This window comes from Camponotus vicinus, unplaced genomic scaffold (genome assembly GCF_025532165.1).
Source record: "Camponotus vicinus isolate PSW18456_S1 unplaced genomic scaffold, iyCamVici1.0 SCAF_4, whole genome shotgun sequence".
Classification (NCBI taxonomy): Eukaryota; Metazoa; Arthropoda; class Insecta; order Hymenoptera; family Formicidae; genus Camponotus; species Camponotus vicinus.
Genome location: NW_028141976.1, coordinates 21,223,619 through 21,244,936, shown reverse-complemented (window position 1 = coordinate 21,244,936; position 21,318 = coordinate 21,223,619). Strand labels below are relative to the sequence as shown.

General features: G+C 35.6%; 1 protein-coding gene across 12 annotated transcripts in view; it reads right to left on the bottom strand.

Moving 5' to 3' along the window:
- Nucleotides 1-21,318, bottom strand: part of Ten-a (Teneurin-a transmembrane protein) — a 448,925-nt gene that overhangs the window by 156,429 nt on the left and 271,178 nt on the right. For all 12 annotated transcript variants that reach the window (XM_083098478.1, XM_083098483.1, XM_083098481.1 and 9 more), the window contains one exon: nucleotides 11,614-11,689. In XM_083098478.1, coding sequence (XP_082954604.1) covers nucleotides 11,614-11,689 — 76 coding nt within the window. The remainder of the gene's footprint in view (nucleotides 1-11,613; nucleotides 11,690-21,318) is intronic.

The following is a 21,318-nucleotide window of genomic DNA, read 5'->3' as shown; positions in this document are numbered from 1 at the left end:
GATCTTCAGGACTGTACGGGTAAATAAATATCCCGGTAATTCGATGCGAGCCCATTAGGAGAAAAACAAAAGAGTCTGAACGGCATGGAGAAATTTTCCGACAGATAATTGAAACTGGAGACGCATTACGCTTTTTCGAGTACCTTAGCCGGAAACATACTCCGCTTTCTGCGCGAAGTACAAACGAGTACAGGCTGTGCTGCTCGCTAACGGTACTTTTAGAAGTTTCTAAATACAACGATACAACGCGAAACAACAATCCACTGTTTTCCTCGGTGCACTCAGTTTTATATTACTTAGAATCTCCTAAAATATACGTTTCCATCAATTTGCTGTTTTCGTTTACTGTTCGCGAAGCTCTCTGTTATTTCATCAAATGAGCACAAAACTTTTCTTCTTCATCTGTTTGTAGTAATATTGCGAATAAAGAAAATTGCGTAATTGCAATTCTTCTAATTGGACAGCAGTTATGCAACGATGAGTTAAAATAATAATCATCATTTTGAAGTAATTTGTGGATGGTGAACTTTAATAAGCTCTGTAAAATCATAAAAAATTTTTTTTAACTTCTGCATATTTTCAATATTGCTAGAAGTTTTAAATATGTAGAGCTTAAATTGTTTTTGTTTGATAAAAAATTCAATATTAAATATAAAAATATAGTAAATAATGAGTTACTTTTTCTATAAGAGTGTTCGGTTTTTGCTATCAGATTAAATAATTATTTTGTCTTTTTGCGCTAAATGCACGAGTTATCGAACTTGATTTGCGCACAGTGCGCGAATGTAAGATACGTACATACTTGACATAATGCATGCTTTGTGTGCGAAGGCACAGTGCGCATACGGGCACACAAAATGCACAGCGACGTAATGTGTGGATCGTCGCGTCGGCATCAACATTTAAGCGACGTTTTCGGAAATTACGGCGGGATATAGTACGCGCAGGTGAGAAGGTTTTTGCATAAATTGTAATTAACATACCATCAATTATGATTATGACGGACACGCGTGTGGCAAGGCAGATTAATGTTTATGGGTAGCGAGCTTTATGGTCAAGAGTAATGCGAGGCGCGCAAGGTGCCAAACTGGAAATTAGATCGTAGCGCAAAGGATTTACGGTAGCCGGTAACATCAGGTAACAACGGTGTAACACTTGCTATGAAATTAATGCTAAGCTAGCAATCTCTGTTATACGGAATACCTACAGACTTATACGATATATACTTTGTCAATGCTGACATAATCATTATTCTGCACGAAATAATTTGCACGTGAAATAATTCTTAATGTCTCTTTTAAACAATTACATTTATATCTCACATCAAATGTTCTTTCTATTATGTGTCGCTCATAAGTAAATACAAGTCATACAAGATGCACAAAATTACGAATTATTAAATTATACTATTATATTGTTGAAATAATTGTATTGTTAGATTTACTGAATAACAATAGCAATATTGATCGAATAATCGTGATTTATATTTTATTACATATTTTTCGTTAAAAATAGAGCTGCTTATAGAAATTAATAATCAGGTCAATAATCACTGGATACCATCAACTTAATGAGCAACTATAACTATGTTACATCCGATAAAACTGACAGTCAGGCGAGGGACTGAGTTTATCGCGTATTGACAATATTTTACAATAAAGCGGTAATATAAGGGGGGATTTGCTTTATATTTGAAAGTTTCACCGTTATGGAGCGCGCAGTAGCTATTCTTATAGAATGCAAAGTTAAACCCACATGGAGTTCCTAGAGAAAATGGCGCTTCCACTCCTCGATCTCACACACTACCACACTTTATAGTTCATTTACATTGGATACCATGGGGTGTTATTAGAACTTTTCAGTCGTATAAATCTGTGCTCGCGACAATACGACTTCTCGCAAGAATGTTTTCGAGGCTATCGTAAATAGATCCTTTAAAAATGTGCATTAAATGAGACTTGGAAGACTTTCCAATGCTAATAAACTTCTTTACGTGAACATTTACAATTCATATTGGCAAATTTTTTTCATTTGAATACTGTCCTATGTCTTCGAAGAGATTATATTGAAATGTAACATTCACAAGCATTGATCGGAGTAATAGTTTTATGCACGTTTCCTAATACTTGCCGTCATACTTAGCTATCGATATACATATTAACGTATCTTGTACAGTAATTGTATGAGTATACAATACTCCCTTTCCTTTAGAATCTTCTTCGGTAAGGTTCATAATAAATCTCCGTTGGCGTGAGATAATATTGCGAGAAGGCGAGATTCACGTCCGTACCACATATCCGGGAATTTGAGAGCGAATGGTAGGGATTAGGGCGCGCGACCACGCTTTGAAACTTGGTGGTTTTAAGATGGGCGCGCGCGGTGCAAGAGACGCGTCGACCGAACGAATGGTCTTCCTGCTCGCGGAAGCATTTCATGCAAATTTGTCCCAGTGCGATGTCACTCGTACTTTCCAAGCCGCGCGGTAACCAGCGACCTACTTTCCGTTCTTGCGCCCTTCTCAAGAGAGACGCTCGTTCATCGCGCATACAAAGCACACTCCTAACATCGTCGGCTAAAGCGCGTTAGAATTCTTTAGACAAATAATTGAATATTATATTTAGGTTAACATGATTACTTTATCGAGAAGACATTGCTTTAAAATAAACGTGAGCATAAAATCAGGTACATCTCGATACATTTTTGAAATTTTATTCTGTACATATTTTATTTATATATTTTCTGTGTATATATTTTTTTATTTGTATATTTATATATTTATATATTTTTTATATAAATATTTAATTATATATTTTATTTATATCTTGTATATATTTTATGACTATTAATAAATAAATATATCCACATTTAAAATTATAATTAAAAAAATCTCTTTTCTATACGTATTCTTATAACTGCATCGTTATTTTCATTTTCATTTTCACTTTTTTTTTCATTTTCTTCGCATATTCGCGAAGCGCGTGCGTGTTTGCGCGACTTTCAAACTCCGAGTTTCTCTATTTAGCCCTGCTACAAGAATAGCCCGCAGCGTTTACGAGTGCGTCTTGAGAATTTTTCACATGCATAACGAAATAAAGCGTGGCAGGTGCGAAACGTTCCGAAGAGAATGCACGTGCGCGCACCTACGGCCGAAAATACTGCGACCGTATCGCATCGTGTCACGCAAACCGTCCGGATTTTATTAACGCACCGGTGCGGTATCCTCTTGTCGCGCCCTTTTTCCTTGACGAGTCACGAAGTGCGTGCGTGGTAATCTAAAATTAGGATGCGGTATATTTCCCACGTCCTTATCTACCGGTCAATTACCACTCTTGTCGAGTGTTCGATAAGGATTCTCCGACTAATTGCAGCGGGAGGAGCAAGCAAATTTAATGTATCGCCACTTTATAGCTGTTGTTTTATTCGTATGGCCTGAGTCACACTTTTGTCGCATCGTGCTTTGCGCGTATACATATGACTGGAAATGGAATCAGAACAGTTATTGTTTGAAAAACAATTTTATAAAAACACATTTTTATCGCTATTATTTGATAGATTTTCAAATTTGTGCTGTTTAAAAATCCATGCATTGTATTTTCATACAGCAATCGTTATATGACTGTGATAAATGATTATAGAGAATATTGAATTTTCATTTGATATATGTAATCCATAATTTGAATTTAAAATTGAAATATTGAAATGTTTAGACAAATAAGCAGGATACTGGGACCACTTCTCATACGCACAATAAACTGCATACTCAATCAATTCTGTATATTCAATCTTTTCAGTATCATTCGAGGAAAATTCATTTGAACAATTCTTTATAAAAATGATAATTTCTCTCGCTAATGTTATAATCCTTAATACTCTCAATTATAATAATTAGTATTAGATCCAACTAGTCTTACGAAAGTGTATCAAGAGAAGCAAATATCTATTTCTACATATTTTCTTGAACAATACTTCTGCATGTATAAACTGCTTATTTTTTTCCTCCTTTTTTTTATCTATAACTAAGTAGCTCGAAATGTTAAACTCGAGGGGTAAACCGCTGAGGGCATTGCGGTGTACAAATTTGAGGCATTACTGGGCATTGCTTGGGCATTATTAGGTTTTATTGAAGTATTAATGCGTATTATGAACGTTATTAAAGTATTATTAAGTCTTTTTTTCCAAATAATAATTTTAAATTTATTAAAATTAAAATTATTAAATTTTAAAAATTTAGCAGTAATGCCCAGGAATTGGGCATTAGTAGACATTAGTGTACATAATTTTGATCAGCGGTTTACCCCTCGGTTAAACTCTTAAGACTCTTTCAGAAGTTGAACATTTAAAAAGTTCAGAGGAAAAAAAATATTATATATTTATAAAAAAATTATAATTATATAAATATACAAATTTAATATGATTATTAATAATATATCACTATTCATGTTTAATAATTTAGCAAGGTCATCGCGGAAATAATCATGCAAAAACTTTTTATGTCTTGCGAACAGAAGCCGTAATGAGAGAATATATTTCGGGGAATAGAAAACATTTCTACAAACAAGAAAACATTTTAAATCCGGCTTCTCGTCCCGTGAAAGGCGCACCACCGAACGAGACTCGGTTCGGTAGGGCGGGTGGAAAGTTTAAGAGGAAGGGAGGCCCGAGTCGCGCGCAAATTGAAGCTGGGATTAAGACGTCGGGCGAGATTAAGGTTTCCATGTTGATTAATTTAAATAGTTCCGCCGTCGCTCCGCGAGAGACAAAAGCATACCGTAGCTGTACCAGGCGGCCCGAGTACATAGGGAAAGGATGCATGGTAAACAACTTACTTTTCACAGTGTAGAGGCGACCCGGAGAATTAAGGGACGTAATGCAGAGTTAAACGAAGCGCACTTAGGCGAAAGGCTCGGTCGTCGACCTGCTTTAACCAGGAATTTATTTGGATTGAGATGTACTCTTTTTATTTGTTTCTCGTCGTTTATGTAAAATTCCTGGAAAAATTGCGGAATTATTGTCATTATTAAATAGCTGGTGAATATAGTGATCTAAGAAAATTGGCATCGGGAAAAATTTGGTTTGGAACAAAAGATCAAAAGTTGAAAGGAAAGATATTGTATTCCGATATCTTTTGACTAATAAAGGTCCCTCGACGGCGTGCACCATAATTCTACCGTCATTGGACATCTCACTATAAAACTTGCTTTTGATACTTGAAGAAAAATGCGATATTTTTTTGTTCGATATGCTTTTGCGTTCATTGAGAAAAAATTACAATGTCAATTTAATATCTTTTGTTGTATATTTTAATATCAATTAGACTGCATAAGACTAATTCCTTCTCTTGTACATGTTTTTTATATATTTTTTACAAATTATTAAATAATTAAAAAAGTTTTTTTTAATTATTTAATAATTAAAAAATTAATATTTTAATAATTAACAAATGTTTTTATATAAACAAAAAATAATACACAACCGCACATTCAAAATTAAAAAATTTTCCTATTTAAAGAGATTATTTTGTAAAAAAAAATTATGGAATTTTTTGTATTTTATAAATTTAATACTTTTTAAAAGATTAATATTGACAGTAGAGAAAATCGCGCACGCGTAAAATTTAATTATTTTAAGTAACGTCGGAAAAGATAACTACTAAGCACAGTTACCGTAATGTTTTTCTGCGATAATACATAGCGATAGTTTATTTTTCTTATAAAAGTCGTAATATTATAGAGAGCTTCAGAAAAATAAATTCGATGTGATTTCAAAACTTTCTTAAGAACGGCGCTAATTTTTCGCAAGGAACAATGGCCGTCATCCGATCGATTCGCTAGTTAGAGAACGATAGGAAAGATAGCAAAGCGGTAAGAATAGATAAGGTAGAACATTCGAAGGAAAAGTAAAAAGAGGGGTCTGTGAAGCTGGCACGACAATCTACGAATTATAAAAAAATACTAAGAGTTCTGATAGCACTTTTCATAGTTCTATAGTTCCTGATAAAAATTAAAAAGAGTTCCGCATTCCTTATATTAAAAAATCGAAATCGAAAAAATGTCGTGCTAACTTCGCGAATCTAGCACGACACTCTTTCCTCTAAAGTACCAAAACGCGTTGAATATTATTATTTTTAGCAAGAGTTCCCGATAGTTCTGTTCAAGTTCAGCCTATATATGCAATTTCAGATCGATATTTCAAAAATTAATAATTTTTAAACAATTTTTAAGATTCTCGCCCAGCACGACATTCTCCCTCTAAAGTACTAAACCGCGTTGAAAATTATTATTTCTAATAACAGTTCTCGATAGTTCTGCTATAGTTCAGCCTATATAGGCAAATTTCAGACCGATATTTCAATAATTAATAATTTTTAACGAATTTTTAATGTCCTCGACCAGCACGACACTTAGTAAAAATGTGTCGTGCTGATGATTTTTCGTAGTTTTAACGATAGTTCTCGACAGTTCTATAAAAGCTCTATTCTTTGAAAACGTTTTTACGCAGAGTTCCGACCGTTTAATATTTTTTAAACAATTTTTTATTATTATCCAGCACGACACTCTCCCTCTAAAGTACTAAGACGCGTTGAATATTATTATTTTTAGCAAGAGTTCCCGATAGTTCTGCTATAGTTCAGCCTATATATGCAATTTCTGATCGATATTTCAATAATTAATAATTTTTTACGAATTTTTAATGTCCTCGACCAGCACGACATTTAGTAAAAATGTGTCGTGCTGATGATTTTCCGTAGTTCTAACGGCAGTTCTGGACAGTTCTATATAAGTTCTATCTTTTAGAAACATTTTTACGCAGAGTTCCGACCGATTACTATATTTTAAATAATTTTTTACAGTAACCTAGCACGACACTCTCCCTCTAAAGTACTGAAACGCGTTGAAAATAATTATTTTTGACAACAGTTCTCGATAGTTCTGCTATAGATCAGCCTTTATATGCAATTTTAGGTCGATATTCCAAAAATTAATAATGTTTAAACAATTTTTAAGATTCTCGCCCAGCACGACACTTAGTAAAAATGTGTCGTGCTGATGATTTTCCGTAGTTTTAACGGCAGTTATCGACAGTTCTATATAAGTTCTATCTTTTAGAAACATTTTTACGCAGAGTTCCGGCCGATTACTATTTCTTAAATAATTTTTTACAATAACCCAGCACGACACTCTCCCTCTAAAGTACTGAGACACGTTGAATATTATTATTTTTAGCAAGAGTTCCCGATAGTTCTGCTATAGTTCAGCCTATATATGCAGTTTTAGGTCGATATTCCAAAAATTAATAATTTTTTATGAATTTTTAATGTTCTTGACCAGCACGAGACTTAGTAAAAATGTGTCGTGCTGATGATTTTCTGTAATTTTAACGGCAGTTCTCGACAGTTCTATAAAAGTTCTATCCTTTAGAAACATTTATACGTAGAGATCCGACCGTTTATTATTTCATAAATAATTTTTTACAATTATATTATTAATTGTTGGAATATCGACCTAAAATTGCATATATATGCTGAATTATAGCAGAATTATCGAGAACTCTTGCTAAAAATAATCATGTTCAACGCATTTTAATACTTTAGAGGCAGAGTGTCGTGCTGGGTTATTGTAAAAAATTATTAAAAAAATAGTAATCGGTCGGACTCCGCGTAAAAATGTTTCTAAAAGGTAGAACTTATATAGAACGATCCAGAACTGCCGTTAAAACTACGGAAAATCATCAGCACGACACATTTTTACTAAGTGTCGTGCTGGTCAAGAACATTAAAAATTCATAAAAAATTATTAATTTTTGGAATATCGACCTAAAACTGCATATATAGGTTGAACTATAGTAGAACTATCGAGAACTGTTATTAGGAATAATAATTTTCAACGCGGTTTAGTACTTTAGAGGGAGAATGCCGTGCTGGGCGAGAATCTTAAAAATTGTTTAAAAATTATTACTTTTTGGAATATCGACCTAAAATTGCATATATAGGCTGAACTATAGCAGAACTATCGAGAACTGTTGTCAAAAATAATTATTTTCAACGCGTTTCAGTACTTTAGAGGGAGAGTGTCGTGCTGGGTTATTGTAACAAATTATTTTAAAAAATAGTAATCTGTCGGAACTCTGCGTAAAAATGTTTCTAAAAGAGAACTTATGTAGAACTGTCCAGAACTGCCGTTAAAACTACGGAAAATCATCAGCACGACACATTTTCACTAAGTGTCGTGCTGGTCGAGGACATTAAAAATTCGTTAAAAATTATTAATTATTGAAATATCGGTCTGAAATTTGCCTATATAGGCTGAACTATAGCAGAACTATCGAGAACTGTTATTAGAAATAATAATTTTCAACGCGGTTTAGTACTTTAGAGGGAGAATGTCGTGCTGGGCGAGAATCTTAAAAATTGTTTAAAAATTATTAATTTTTGAAATATCGATCTGAAATTGCATATATAGGCTGAACTTGAACAGAACTATCGGGAACTCTTGCTAAAAATAATAATATTCAACGCGTTTTGGTACTTTAGAGGAAAGAGTGTCGTGCTAGATTCGCGAAGTTAGCACGACATTTTTTCGATTTCGATTTTTTAATATAAGGAATGCGGAACTCTTTTTAATTTTTATCAGGAACTATAGAACTATGAAAAGTGCTATCAGAACTCTTAGTATTTTTTTATAATTCGTAGATTGTCGTGCCAGCTTCACAGACACGAAAAGAAAGAGTCTTTATTGTCGGTCGAGTGTAGCGAGTGTTCTTTTAGCCACATCGTTGCAGTTAATAAGCGATAAATACCGTAGAGAAGCGGTTGTTCTTTCGCGTATCTATCCGAAATACGACAAAGACTATATCCGTTTATTCTGGTTGGTAGAAAAGTAAAAAATTTATTGTTTTTTTGATACGTATATAGATCAATATCAAGCCTTTGATATCTTGTAATGAATCATAAAAAGAGAAAAAAGATAAGTAACTTAGTATCAGTGTACTACAATGAATATTTTTCTATCGCGTTCTCGATTAATCGCTTAACTAATCGTCTTTATCATCTCGACACAATAAAAGATAAATGAAAACTATAAACATGAATTCTAACATTTAAAGAGATACAATGACTTAAATTGATTAAAAAATTTAGACATTTTTCTACTAAAAAGTTGCATATTAAAATGCACATAAAATGTTAACCACGTATTTTAAAATCAATAAAGAAAATAAAGCAAAATTAAATATTATATACTGTATACACGTATAATATTTAATTAGAATATAAGCGAAATAAACGAAATTTATTTAAGTTTTCTAAAATATATGGCAAGTACCATCGTTTAGTAATATATTGAGAAAAGTTCGTAACTCTTTTTTGTACAGGCCGAGTTATCGTGACCAGTCTTGGCGGATTCGGTCGTTAGTAGTCTTAGAAGGAAGCTGGAGAAGGCGTAACGGATGAGCAAAAGGAAGGATGGAATGGTATAGGAGACTCTCCTTCGTTCTCTTGGACAAGGGCGGCGCGTGTTCTTTTAGCCGCGTTGCCTCAGCAACAGAGTACCTTCCGTCTCGCTGACCTGCTGTTTCCGGTGACACCGATGGTCCTTCCTTCTCTCGTCATTTTGCCGAGACTAGTACGCGTTTCCTCAAGGAGAAGAAAAAAGGTATACGGCTGGCAAAAAAAAAACTGCAAGAAAGCGTTAAGGGTCGGTGCGATTATCGTTCGAAAACGATATTCTTTGAATTAGATTTTCTGTTATCAAATTCTCTGTGATAATCTCGCGTATCCTTCGCGATTAAAATGGTCACGTAATCACTGTCGACAGATCGTTAAGACAAATTATGCGATGATATATCGGTAGAAGATCTAGACTATACCGAGGTAGAATTATCAAACAAGTGAGCTTTACATGACAGTAATAATGTCTTATACTCTGATATTTTGCTGACAGGGTAGGTAGATAGAATTCAGAATAGAGACGCTGTCGTATAAGTATAGAATGAGATCAATATCCCTGAACGGAGTTCAAGATCCTCAAGAAAAGATCGACGAACTCGCGTGACTACCTATGAATGTGTAATGTGAAACAAGAATCCTACAATATATATATATATACATATGTCAATCACTGCAAATAATTAATAATATATAAGATTATTCGAGACAGTCGTGTGCACATAGCTGTGCAGATATTCATAATTCGAGAGAATTTAGGAAATTAAGCGCGATAAGGAACGCATTAGCAATTCCGGCGAGAGAACCTCTTAATACTAATATACGACATAAATTGGATAATCCAAGCTACAAGCGATGTTTCATAAAACGTCAATATCAGACACTATATAACCGTATCACATAATTATACGATGCAAGTGCTTGTCTTAAGCAATCAGTTTCATATATGATAGATTGCGGTTATTTCTTTCATGATAACGATAGATATGACTTTAAAGTGTTGTATTTCTTTTTGCGAATGATTCAATTAAAAACAAGAACACTTATCGTATGTAATTATAAAATTGATTTATAAAACCATATAGAGTGAAATTGTAGTGAAGAATATTTACTGTATTAGTATGGTGAGAGTCATGCTCAAAAGTATTCCGCATGCGAGCAATGAAATATGAATTGCGGCACGTAGTAGGCCATTAGCTGCTTGAGAAAAGAAAGAAGACGGAATGTTGAAGGACGGCAATGAGGTAGAATAAAGAACGAACTAATTCGAAATTTCGTGCGCGTCACTGACGGCGATCGACCGGCACGCTTGGCGCGAAAAAGGGAGGACGAGGGAACGAAAATGGAAATGCCGAGACCGGGCCTGTTCAACATTCTAAATATTTTAAAAGTTCAACTCATTTGAATTGGAACATCTTTAGACATGTCTCGTTCTCACGCTCTGTACCTCCTACTCCCTCTTGACTGCCTCCCATCGGCTGGTTCGTCGCAGAGTTCCCTGTACTTATCGCGCTTCCTACCGCGCTCTCGACTGCTCGGCTTTCTTCTCTTCCCGGTCGATTGATTTAGATTCTCGAAACTTTTCGCACTCGAGTTTTGTCGCGAAGACATCCTTCGTGACCACTGAGAAAGCTTTTGGCTTGTTTAAGTCGGATAAAAATCGTTACCGAACATCAAACCCGTCTGACATTCTTGTATTTTCATTGCAATAACAATTTCAACATTAACAATGATTGCGACAAATATTTGTCCATAAATTCTGCATTCGTCTTTATAATGGGATTTATTTATTTACCTTTAACCGCGTAAAACCGAAGCTAACGCAATGGTGACAAAGTCTGTAAAGCATTAATAATTTATCGCGACACACAATAGCCGAAATTCAATGCGTTTACAATTTTAAGGTACATCAATCACGATCTATCGGTTCTTCATAGTTGCTGGAGCTTAATTCAACCACATAAAATCCAGCCAGCAGGTAAACCGATAAGGCTCACGCGGATTTGCTGGCCTAGCGACAAAAATCCGCTTATTCGTTCGCGCCCTCGCGAGAATTTACGTTATGTTACGCTGGTTGGAATATGGATGTGTCATATTCGGAGGTAGCATGAGAGACGTCGCATATTCGCGTATACAGATTTGCGAAATTCGCGGGTAGCGTACTAACTCACCTGGTCACGGTTGGCGTGGAAGCTACCCCTGGGGATCGCGCTGGATAACTCCGTGGACTTCCTGACATCAAGTACTCTGCAACATACAGCGAAACGTTTGTCCTTAATGCTCTACTGCATAAAGTCACACTCAGCGATCGGGTAGCGCATCCGTCTTGCATCGGTTAACGGAAATATAGACTACACGCCGTGAGTAACCACGAAGTGTGATTACAATTATACCCTAAAACGCTTTATTCAATCTGTGATATTAATATAACGATTTTTTACATATTGCACACACAAAATTGTGAAGATTTAAAATCTCAGAGACAAGAGATCAAATTGTATCTAAATAATTTCAGCTATTTATCAATTTATATAACATAAAGTATAAAGAGAGATAATTAATAATAAAAATTTTTAAATTAATTTGACAAAAATGACAATTCTCTATATTGCTGTAAAGTGTAATACAACACAAATTCTTCGACGATTTCGAAATTCTTCTACATTCCGAGCGTGTTCCAATTTTCTATATATTTGACTCATGATTGCTGCATATTGCGGCATTTCGCTAAAACATATGCTGTCGTAACTACTGCTTAATTACTTAGACAGGTAACAGGATCTGCGGCGGACGCAGATATTCCTCTACTCTCGGCAACTTGACCTGTGTCATGCAACGAGATAATTGAGTTTATTAAACGCAAATTGTTCTCGTATTCGCAAGTGCTTTAACCCTGTTTCGAGTATGGTGTTCGCGAATTATTTAAACGGCGCGATCAAAACGGATGCGTGCTTATATTATCTATATCTAATTATTACATATGTTTCGAAAAAAAGGTCTAATTAAAAATAAAATTAATTTAAAAATTTGAAAACATATGGAGATAATCGATAATGCTCGATCGTGTTAATTAAGTGTTGAGTATCCTTGTCAGAGATTTGTAGATTACGCGAATAGATAAACCGACAGTGATAAGCGTAAACGTCGGGGAAAGCGCAAATTCGTAGAGATTCCGGTTATCAACGGATAGCGACGCGCACGCGTGCATAATTAATTTTCAAACTTTCTTTTCTGCCCGATGGCAGGCTGACGTTGCTATTCGATTTAGCCTTCGTTCGCCGTGCGTGGTCCCCGATCTGTCGGTTCGTAACGTCATGCATATTCTAGTTGATGGGTCGTCGCGAACTGCCTTCCTTTTATCTGTATAGTTAATGCGCTCATGACTAATGTAACCGTCAGTGACGTTTTGCTATCGATCGCGAACAGTCGTCTGATCCTCGCTTCAGTCGCCGGCACAAGATCGCTAAATCTCTTTATCGAATGATTCCACTCAATTACGCTCAATATTTTCTTTCTACTGTAGGCAATAATATTAGAATTTAAGTCGATTTCGACAGCGGTCGATTAACGAACGTTATTTCGACCGACTCTATTTTGTTTTGGGGCTGGTAGCTCTCTCTCTTTCGGAACGGGAGTTATCTCCTCGAGAGTCAAAACCGTAATATGTCGAATTTGATCCCTACCACCGAGACTGCGACTAATCAGAGCGATAGAATTTAGCTAGCGGTAACAATTGGTCCGACAATTTGTGGTAGGGAGATTCTTCCCGATCGATCTATTTAAGCGATACTTTCGTGAGATCGTTCTCTCTTTTTCGTGGAAGAGCCTACCGAGAGCGATTCAGTCGAGAGGACGATATTTTTGGAGCATTCTCGTTTTCCGCAAAATAAATAATTTTATATTAACCAGGTTTAATTAACCTCCTGTATCCTGACATCCCCGACTAATCATTGAGTTCAGGCGAAGGACTAAGTCAAGCCATCCTAACTGCGACCACACTACAAACACCATCGGCGATAAGTTTTCCCGCGACACTAATTGCGTTTTACATAATATATGTTTATTGTATATGTAATTGATTTTTAATATACAAAAATATTTTTTAAAAATATTTTTCTGCATTAAAAAATAATCAATTGGGTATATCTTATTTTTTTTAATAGAAATAGTATCGAGTTCTCGAGTGACTGTAATGTGAAATAAATGCTTCTCCTACACCGAAAGGAAGACTTTCACACAACGCGAAAATTGGCTGTTGAATCAATAACGAGGCTGAACGGGACTTAGCGAGCGGAATCTAGAGGAAGCGGTAACAAAATATAAGAAAACAAGGATAGTTTGTTCGTTCGTTTACTTTGATATACCGATATACACTACATCGGTTTTAGCCCATAAGGTTCTTTTAACTACCGCTTTCGCCCTCTTATTTCTGCAGCAATTTGTCACTGTCTACGCTCTGAAAATCTTAACTATTTATACAATGAATGTCCGAGTATAACTTTCGAATATATTCATTACTCATTATTAATGGATTTTTTATGCCGATTTCTGCGTTTATATATTTACAGTGAAATATTGCATTATTTGAATCTCTTTATCGATATATAATAAATTGCTATGTTTTTGTAATTTCTTCAATCGTTTAATGTAGTATCGCAGCTATAATGGTAATGGAACAAAGCGCATGAAGATGACGTGCGGCAATTTTGACAGCATACGTACGAGAGAGGAAATGCGTTTTCGCATAAAGCCCCGTCAATCATAAACGCCACCGATCCGACCTTAGACTGGGCATGCTGCGAAATCTATGGAACGGGATCGGAATCGTCGTGTCATCGACACTACCGTGCCATTCGCTAGTCGCAAGCTCAAAGGCTCGCTCGCAACATATAGGACGGTAACGTTTCCTTTGTAATTCTGAGCATAAATTGGCGCGTGTCAGATGCGAATGACTCGATTCCGTTGAACCGCGCGCGTACAGTAGAGTAGATAGGTAGGTAGGTAGGTAGGTACGGAAACCTGTCGACCAGAGAGTCCTGACAGCTGGTAGCACAAAGCGACGGGTTCATTCTCGCAGAGCGAGAGACTGGTTGCCAAGCTGCCGAGGCTTAGCAGCCATCCCGGCTACCGTTTGTTTCATCCGGTAGCCATGGTGATAACACGGAGAAGGTGGGTGCGACTGATCGAGGGTTCTCCGATATCTCGCATATTTTCTAGTAGCTACCCTCTCAGTGAAAGCGAGGCTCCTGGCTCGCCGGACCACCCATCGAGAATATTAACGCCCACGAAGGGATACGCCGCGTGCCTCTGTCGGGGTACTTTCGGAAGAAATAAGCTGCATACCGAGTTGTGCAAGCGCGACTGTAGCGAACATATCTTCGACAATGCCAGCGAAATGAGAGCAAGCCCACCATTGTGTAAGGATTTACTGTATTTTCATATTGAGTCTTCTAAGGAGACAGTAATTCTTCTTTTGTGATCGCACTAACAACGGATAATACGCACGAGTATCTTTTTATTATGAAAATAGAACTGTTGATAATATCATTTTTCATACTAACGTTGACAGGAGTATGATTAATATTATTAATAATATTATTTAATTATATTTAATTATATTTAATTATATTTATTAATAATATTATTTATTAGGAGTATGATTAATATTATTAATAATATTATTGAATATGTTTAAATTTAAAAAAAATAAATAAATATAAATATTTAAGAAAATAAATATTATATAAATATATTAAAAAATGAATAATTATATATAAATAAATAATTATATAAATTGTTGTTTAAATGAAAAAAAATATAAATACTATAAAAAATATACTATATTATATTTAAAATCCTAACACACGCACACACGCATATGCATACGTCATACTGCCAATAGTAACTATTATTTTCCGAGATTACTAATAATATTCTAGAGACGCAGCAAAGTAGAATGCAAATTTAATTATTGAACATCGCATTATCGAAGCAATTGTGAAATAATTTCGCCAATCTCTCTTCCATTATCTTGACATTTTTTGAAGCACGTAAATTTCTTACATGCTAAATATTTCTGAAGAAGCTCAACGAATGAAACGATCAAGTTAGTAATGAGCGATCATTATCGTGCAGAGATTCTCAAGTAAAATAAGAGATTTTCTTTTACAGTCGCTTCAAGGATACTTTCAAAGTCTTTCTTCATTAGCATTTGTTTTGGCCGATTTTAGAAAAATTCTCTTCGGAGCAATCTGCTCAGAAACCGGGCAGAAAACGATCGATTGCGTTCTATCTACGGGAGCTAAAGTCTGGCCGACCCAGCCTTCGTTCGAAAAAGTGTCATTATCTGCTAATGGCGCGGCAGCAACTAGGTTGATGCGCTCGGTCGGTTAATGACGTGACTTTCGCATTTTGCCAATGGACTATACCGATTTTATCTATGTGCTCCAGTTTTACCTGATGTCTTCCCGGAGATTCGCGAGCTCCGCAACTATCCCCCGAGAGGTTATTTAAAGGTTAAGGTTGTTTTTATTGCCGTGCTGCATTCTTATCATTACTTCGTTACATCCAAGGATTCATTCGCTGTAGGGCAAAATATCTCCGAGAATTACGCGAGAGACAAGCCCGCGCGAAATATTCTCGTATAAGAACGCCGCTGACCTAAATACATCGCCGTCAGAATGTCGTCAAAGAGAAGCGAACATTATAGCCGCAGTCATGATAGCCGGACTGGAAATTACGTAAGCCGAATTAAGTAAGCGAGGAACATCCTATCGCGATAAAGTTTTTCCGTGCTCGGGGCGCTGACAGAACGTACCGACTAATAGCTCGCCTAAAAGCGCGCAATTTGGCAAATCGGGTAGCACTCTCGGATCGAGAAGGGCTTCTCCTCCCCGTAATCGAGGGTGTACGATCGATTAGTCAGTTCTTTATTTAATCATTACACACGGTTCTTTTAACAAGGATGGATGAGTGACATACCGGGTGGAAAACTGAACGTCGACTAAGAACGTCGAACAAGATAGTCGAGGGGAAACAACCGAAAATGTGGGCGAATTTAAGAAAGACAACGAAAGACGAAAATGATAACGAAAGTGATAACGAGAGTGATAGCGCAAGAGTGACAAGGCGTAGTTAAAGTGACAGCTGAAAAAGGGACTAGCGAGCGGTTGTAAAAGGGGTAGAAGCAGAGCTAGAAAATGGAATTTGAGGATGAGCCCAGGCGAGGCGAAACGAAGCGAAGATAAGAGCGAAACGCACGTAAAGACAAGAGAAAAAGATCAGAGATAGGTACGTAAGTCTCTGGATGGAGTGGATATAGTTGAGTCTGAGGGTTTCTGGTTGTTGGGTGTTTGGCTGTCGGCCAGAGAATCTTTGGAGCGCGACGGTTACCTTTTTCTCCTCCGGGAGGTTTCTTCGACCTTATACGTACATCACGATGAGCGTATCGTCTTTTCAGAATGTCAACTGTATGAGAGCATGCGAATATATGCGTGCGTCGATATATATTGCCAAAAATTATTATGGCATTAAAGTTCGCATTTTCGCTTATATTTCATTTGATTTTACATTTCACACGTTATTTAACTACACAGAATATATCGCCATTGTAAGTTAAAGCTCACATAATATTTGGCATGACGTATATTTCTTTAATAAAGTTCTCTCTTTTTTATGTGCATTGATTGTGTATCTCATAAATGATTTTTCGAAAGCAATTATATATCTCAAAGCGATATATTAATAATAAATATATGAAGCTACATAAAACTATAAAGCGATATACAGCTAAATTTCTTTTTACGAAGCAATCGCATGTTTTACTCCTTGGACAAGATCAATAGCTTGCATTCTATCGCTTTACGTTATGCGAAAAATCAAAGGAATAACTTTTCAATTTCTTCTACACCAGCCATCCGTATTGTTTCATTCCTTGAACAGAAGATTGAGTTCTGTTTCATTATGTGTTTCGCGCAATCATCTATCATCTGTCCGTGCAAGTTGTAAGTTTTTTCACTCGCTCCGCTTCTCGATGCCGCGTGTTGCAACATATATTATGATATTATCAAAGCGTATAACTGTATACCGAAAGTCATAAACATATATCAGATACTCGGAGCTGCGATTAAACAGTTTTACAAGAACGCTCAAGTCTTTATTTATTTATGAAAAAGTGACGTTGAAAAAGCTAAAGATAAAATTTCCCGAAACCGGAGTTGAGAGAACTAACTTCGAATGCATATATTTAATAGTTCCACGCCTTCGAGAATAAGACATAATAGTATGTTACATTAGCGATGTATATTTCTGGTGTTCAAATCTGACTTGCAATTTAATATCATAATGAATCGAATGACTTTTCGAGAAGTCAGAGGCGCTCATGAGCGAAATATCCCTCAGTCGTATATAAAAATGAAATAAAATATCAAAAGTAGTATAAAATAATATGCGTTGTGTAATCTAATATTCACTCTGCTTTTTATTTCGCGATCGTACAAATATATGCGTATTCCTCGGCACTTGAGGGACGTGTGTAATCAAGAGGTGCGAGAGTAACGGTGTGGGTAAGTCTGCGTAAACACAAAGGTTGATTAACGATAATGGCCATGTGGGGCGATTGCCGATAGTCTGTCTCTTGATCGTACGAAGCGTAGGGGTTCGAGAATGAGGAATACTTTAGCGGAGAGAGACAAAGAGAGAGAGCGAGAGAATGGACAAACTGTCAGCGCATTGTGCAACGTTACGAACGCCAACCCATGGGACACTGAACGAAGGTAATCCAGGGGGATGCGTGCCCGAGAATCCTGATCAGCGCTTTACCTCTTATAGTTCCCGCCAATGTGTTATTACTGTTAACACATCTACTTCGTGTAATGTCGCGCACATCATCGTCTCAACAACGAGAATGACCACGATCTCGATTCGCGAGGATTCGTATTCGATGATACGCCAGTAGATGCGGTATTAACAGACGGCTGTCGTTATTGCTTTCATTCCAAACGTCATACACATGCCGACCATGTCCGCGTTGTTTCAAATGAGAAGATAATATTTGCAAGATATCGCGCGGCGGACTGCAGGAATTGTACACACTCGGAAATGTAAATCGCATTCTTGGCGCGTCGCGTATTGTAAATTCATGGAAATTTACTCTTCACCGTGCGGCGCGAATACAAGAGATAGAGTTGTAAATAATCGAGGCCCGTTGCGTTTCATGTACTTTAATGCGCCTTTACCCCGTCAAAATTACGTATCGATAACGCCGAAACCGAGAATATATCGTTTCAATTTTCATCGCTCGAAATCATGCGAAACGTAATGACCTAGTTCAGTTTGCGCACTCATGGAGAAAGATTCCATGGAATTCCAATATTGCAGCCACATTTAAATGAGTATTTAGGGCTAGTTTCTCTTTCTGTCGAGCATAAATGTGTATTTTTCTGTCCGCGACACATGTATGCGCCGTGCATTGTCATTTACAATAAAGTTCTCGTTATAATGTCTCGATCATTTGTAAAGGGACGGAGTTTCGCTTTGCTCTAAGCAATCTCGACTTATCCTGATCAAACATTCGCCCTCGCAAACATCTCGTAGGCATACTTGGATCACTAATAAGTGTTTGGTAAAGTCACGTGTTAATCTCTAAACAATAAAAGCTTTCTTCAATATTTTTATAAATTTAACATTTATATTTTATAACATCATAAATGTTACAAAATCAAATAAAAATTTCTTGCCTATAAGTATATAAATAATAATGATTTTTCATTACAATATTACATAATAATTTTATATTCCTTTAGAGAATTATGGAATTGTATAATATATAAAATAATCTATCAGAAAATAAATATGTTAATGTCTTAGTATATGATCGATACAAGTTCTTCTCGTTTATCCTTTCGAGTCTTATTATCTAGTACAAACCATCAATGTTGCCAATATCTAGAGGGTTGATCTCGGCTTGGAGGGTAATGAATGTTTATTAGGGTAGGATCCGTTGACGGATCTCCGTAGACTCGAGACGGATCGATATGCGTCAGTCTAGACGTTCGTGCCTCGAAATAATTGGTTGACTCTGATCTTGCATTCTGTGTTCGTGAGAGGTAAACATTTGCGATTATATGCGCTTCAAATACGACGACGTACTAACGTGAATCAATAAAGTTAGTCAAAATTATTTACTCTCTTAAACTGGATTAAAAATGTCATTAATTGAAACAAGATTTTTACTAGTTTTCAGTAAAAACACTCACATTTTGCTCCTCCATTTCATGTCACTGTGATTATGACAGTAAGATTTTGTACAATTAATATTCAAATTCAAAATTAAACTACACTGCTTTATTCTTAAGACATAATAAACAAAAAATAATCTCTAGTCAGAGAGATATTGCTTTAACAAAACATCTTGCTGTGAATTTAATTCATATACATATAATATTATAATAAAGAAAACATTTTTAAACATTATTGATTGAAACGGTCATAAATAAAAAAAAATTGATTCTTTTCAGTGTTTTCAGTTCACTGTTTGCAATGCTATACTTATAAATGCAACCATTGTTTATCAGTGATAATAGATTTGACATCATTTAAGAGAATAAAGTAATTTCTGAATATTCTATATTTAATTCAAATTTCCTCTCTCTTTAAATATTAATAGAAGATAAAAAAAATTCAAAGTTTATATTGTAGAAATTAAAATAATATACGCTGATAATGTAAAATATTTTCATAAAACCTTAATAAAATTTCATGATAAAATATCTTATGTATGTATTATACATAAAAACGTACATTCAAACGTACAGATATTTAAATTTTTCTTTTGAATTTATTTATTAAATTTTAAACTTTTTAAGTAATCTACGCACATGTAAGAATATTTATATTTGCATAAACAATGTACATTCAATGTTTACTATTATGTACAAATCGGAAATAGAAATAGCTAAAATTTAACTAGCTTAGTAAAATAGTCTCGTTTTCTTCATCAACTCTAACTGCAGGAATTAGCTCCTGGCATTTATCCAGATTACTTCTATATCCCTCATATTCGCGTATTTCATCTATCTCATTTGAGATTGTGCGATTTTCATGATTTATTAATCTTGGAAATATTAAGCGAGCGATAAGTAATAACAAAAATGTTTTGGAATTTCAATTTCTTATAATTGATTTCGAAATCGATTTTTTTTCATGATATTCAATTTTTCCTTTTCAGGTAATATTTAATTCATATAACACGATAAATTAACATATTTAATTTTACTTTGAGCGGGCAATATCATCGCGCTAATGGCGTAATTATCCGGTAATGCTTTAACCGAGGGACGACAGAGTAGGCAAAATTACAACGAAATTGCTGTGAAAGAATTGATACGTAGGGCGTTAAATTTAGTTTCACGGTAGTGTCGGTGTACATTACGGCCAGCCGAATTTCTCATATCTGCCCAAATTCGAGTGACCAGGGGATAAATTGTTGCACGCTTTTGGCACAGCGGCTGCCGGAGAATTGTGCATTTGCGTCACGTAACCTGTTTTACGTTAGCGCTTTTGTTCCACATGAATCTTATTAGCGCCAACCATTTTACAGGAAATTGAGTTAAACAGTTTTCTGCATTAAAGCTTTCGCTTTCCTCTTTCGGGTCGCTATTGGCCTAGAGGAAGTCGTGCAGAAGATCGTGATTGGGCAGTTAATATATTTCGTCAATGAAGCAAAGAAGTATAATGTTCAAATTTGTTCGTTAAATATTGAGAAGAAAACATACATAATAGGCTATCATTGTTATATGTCATGGCATTGGTTTATCGGATTGTACACATAAATGTTTGTATGCAAATCACACCTATTATGTAGTAAAATTCTGCTT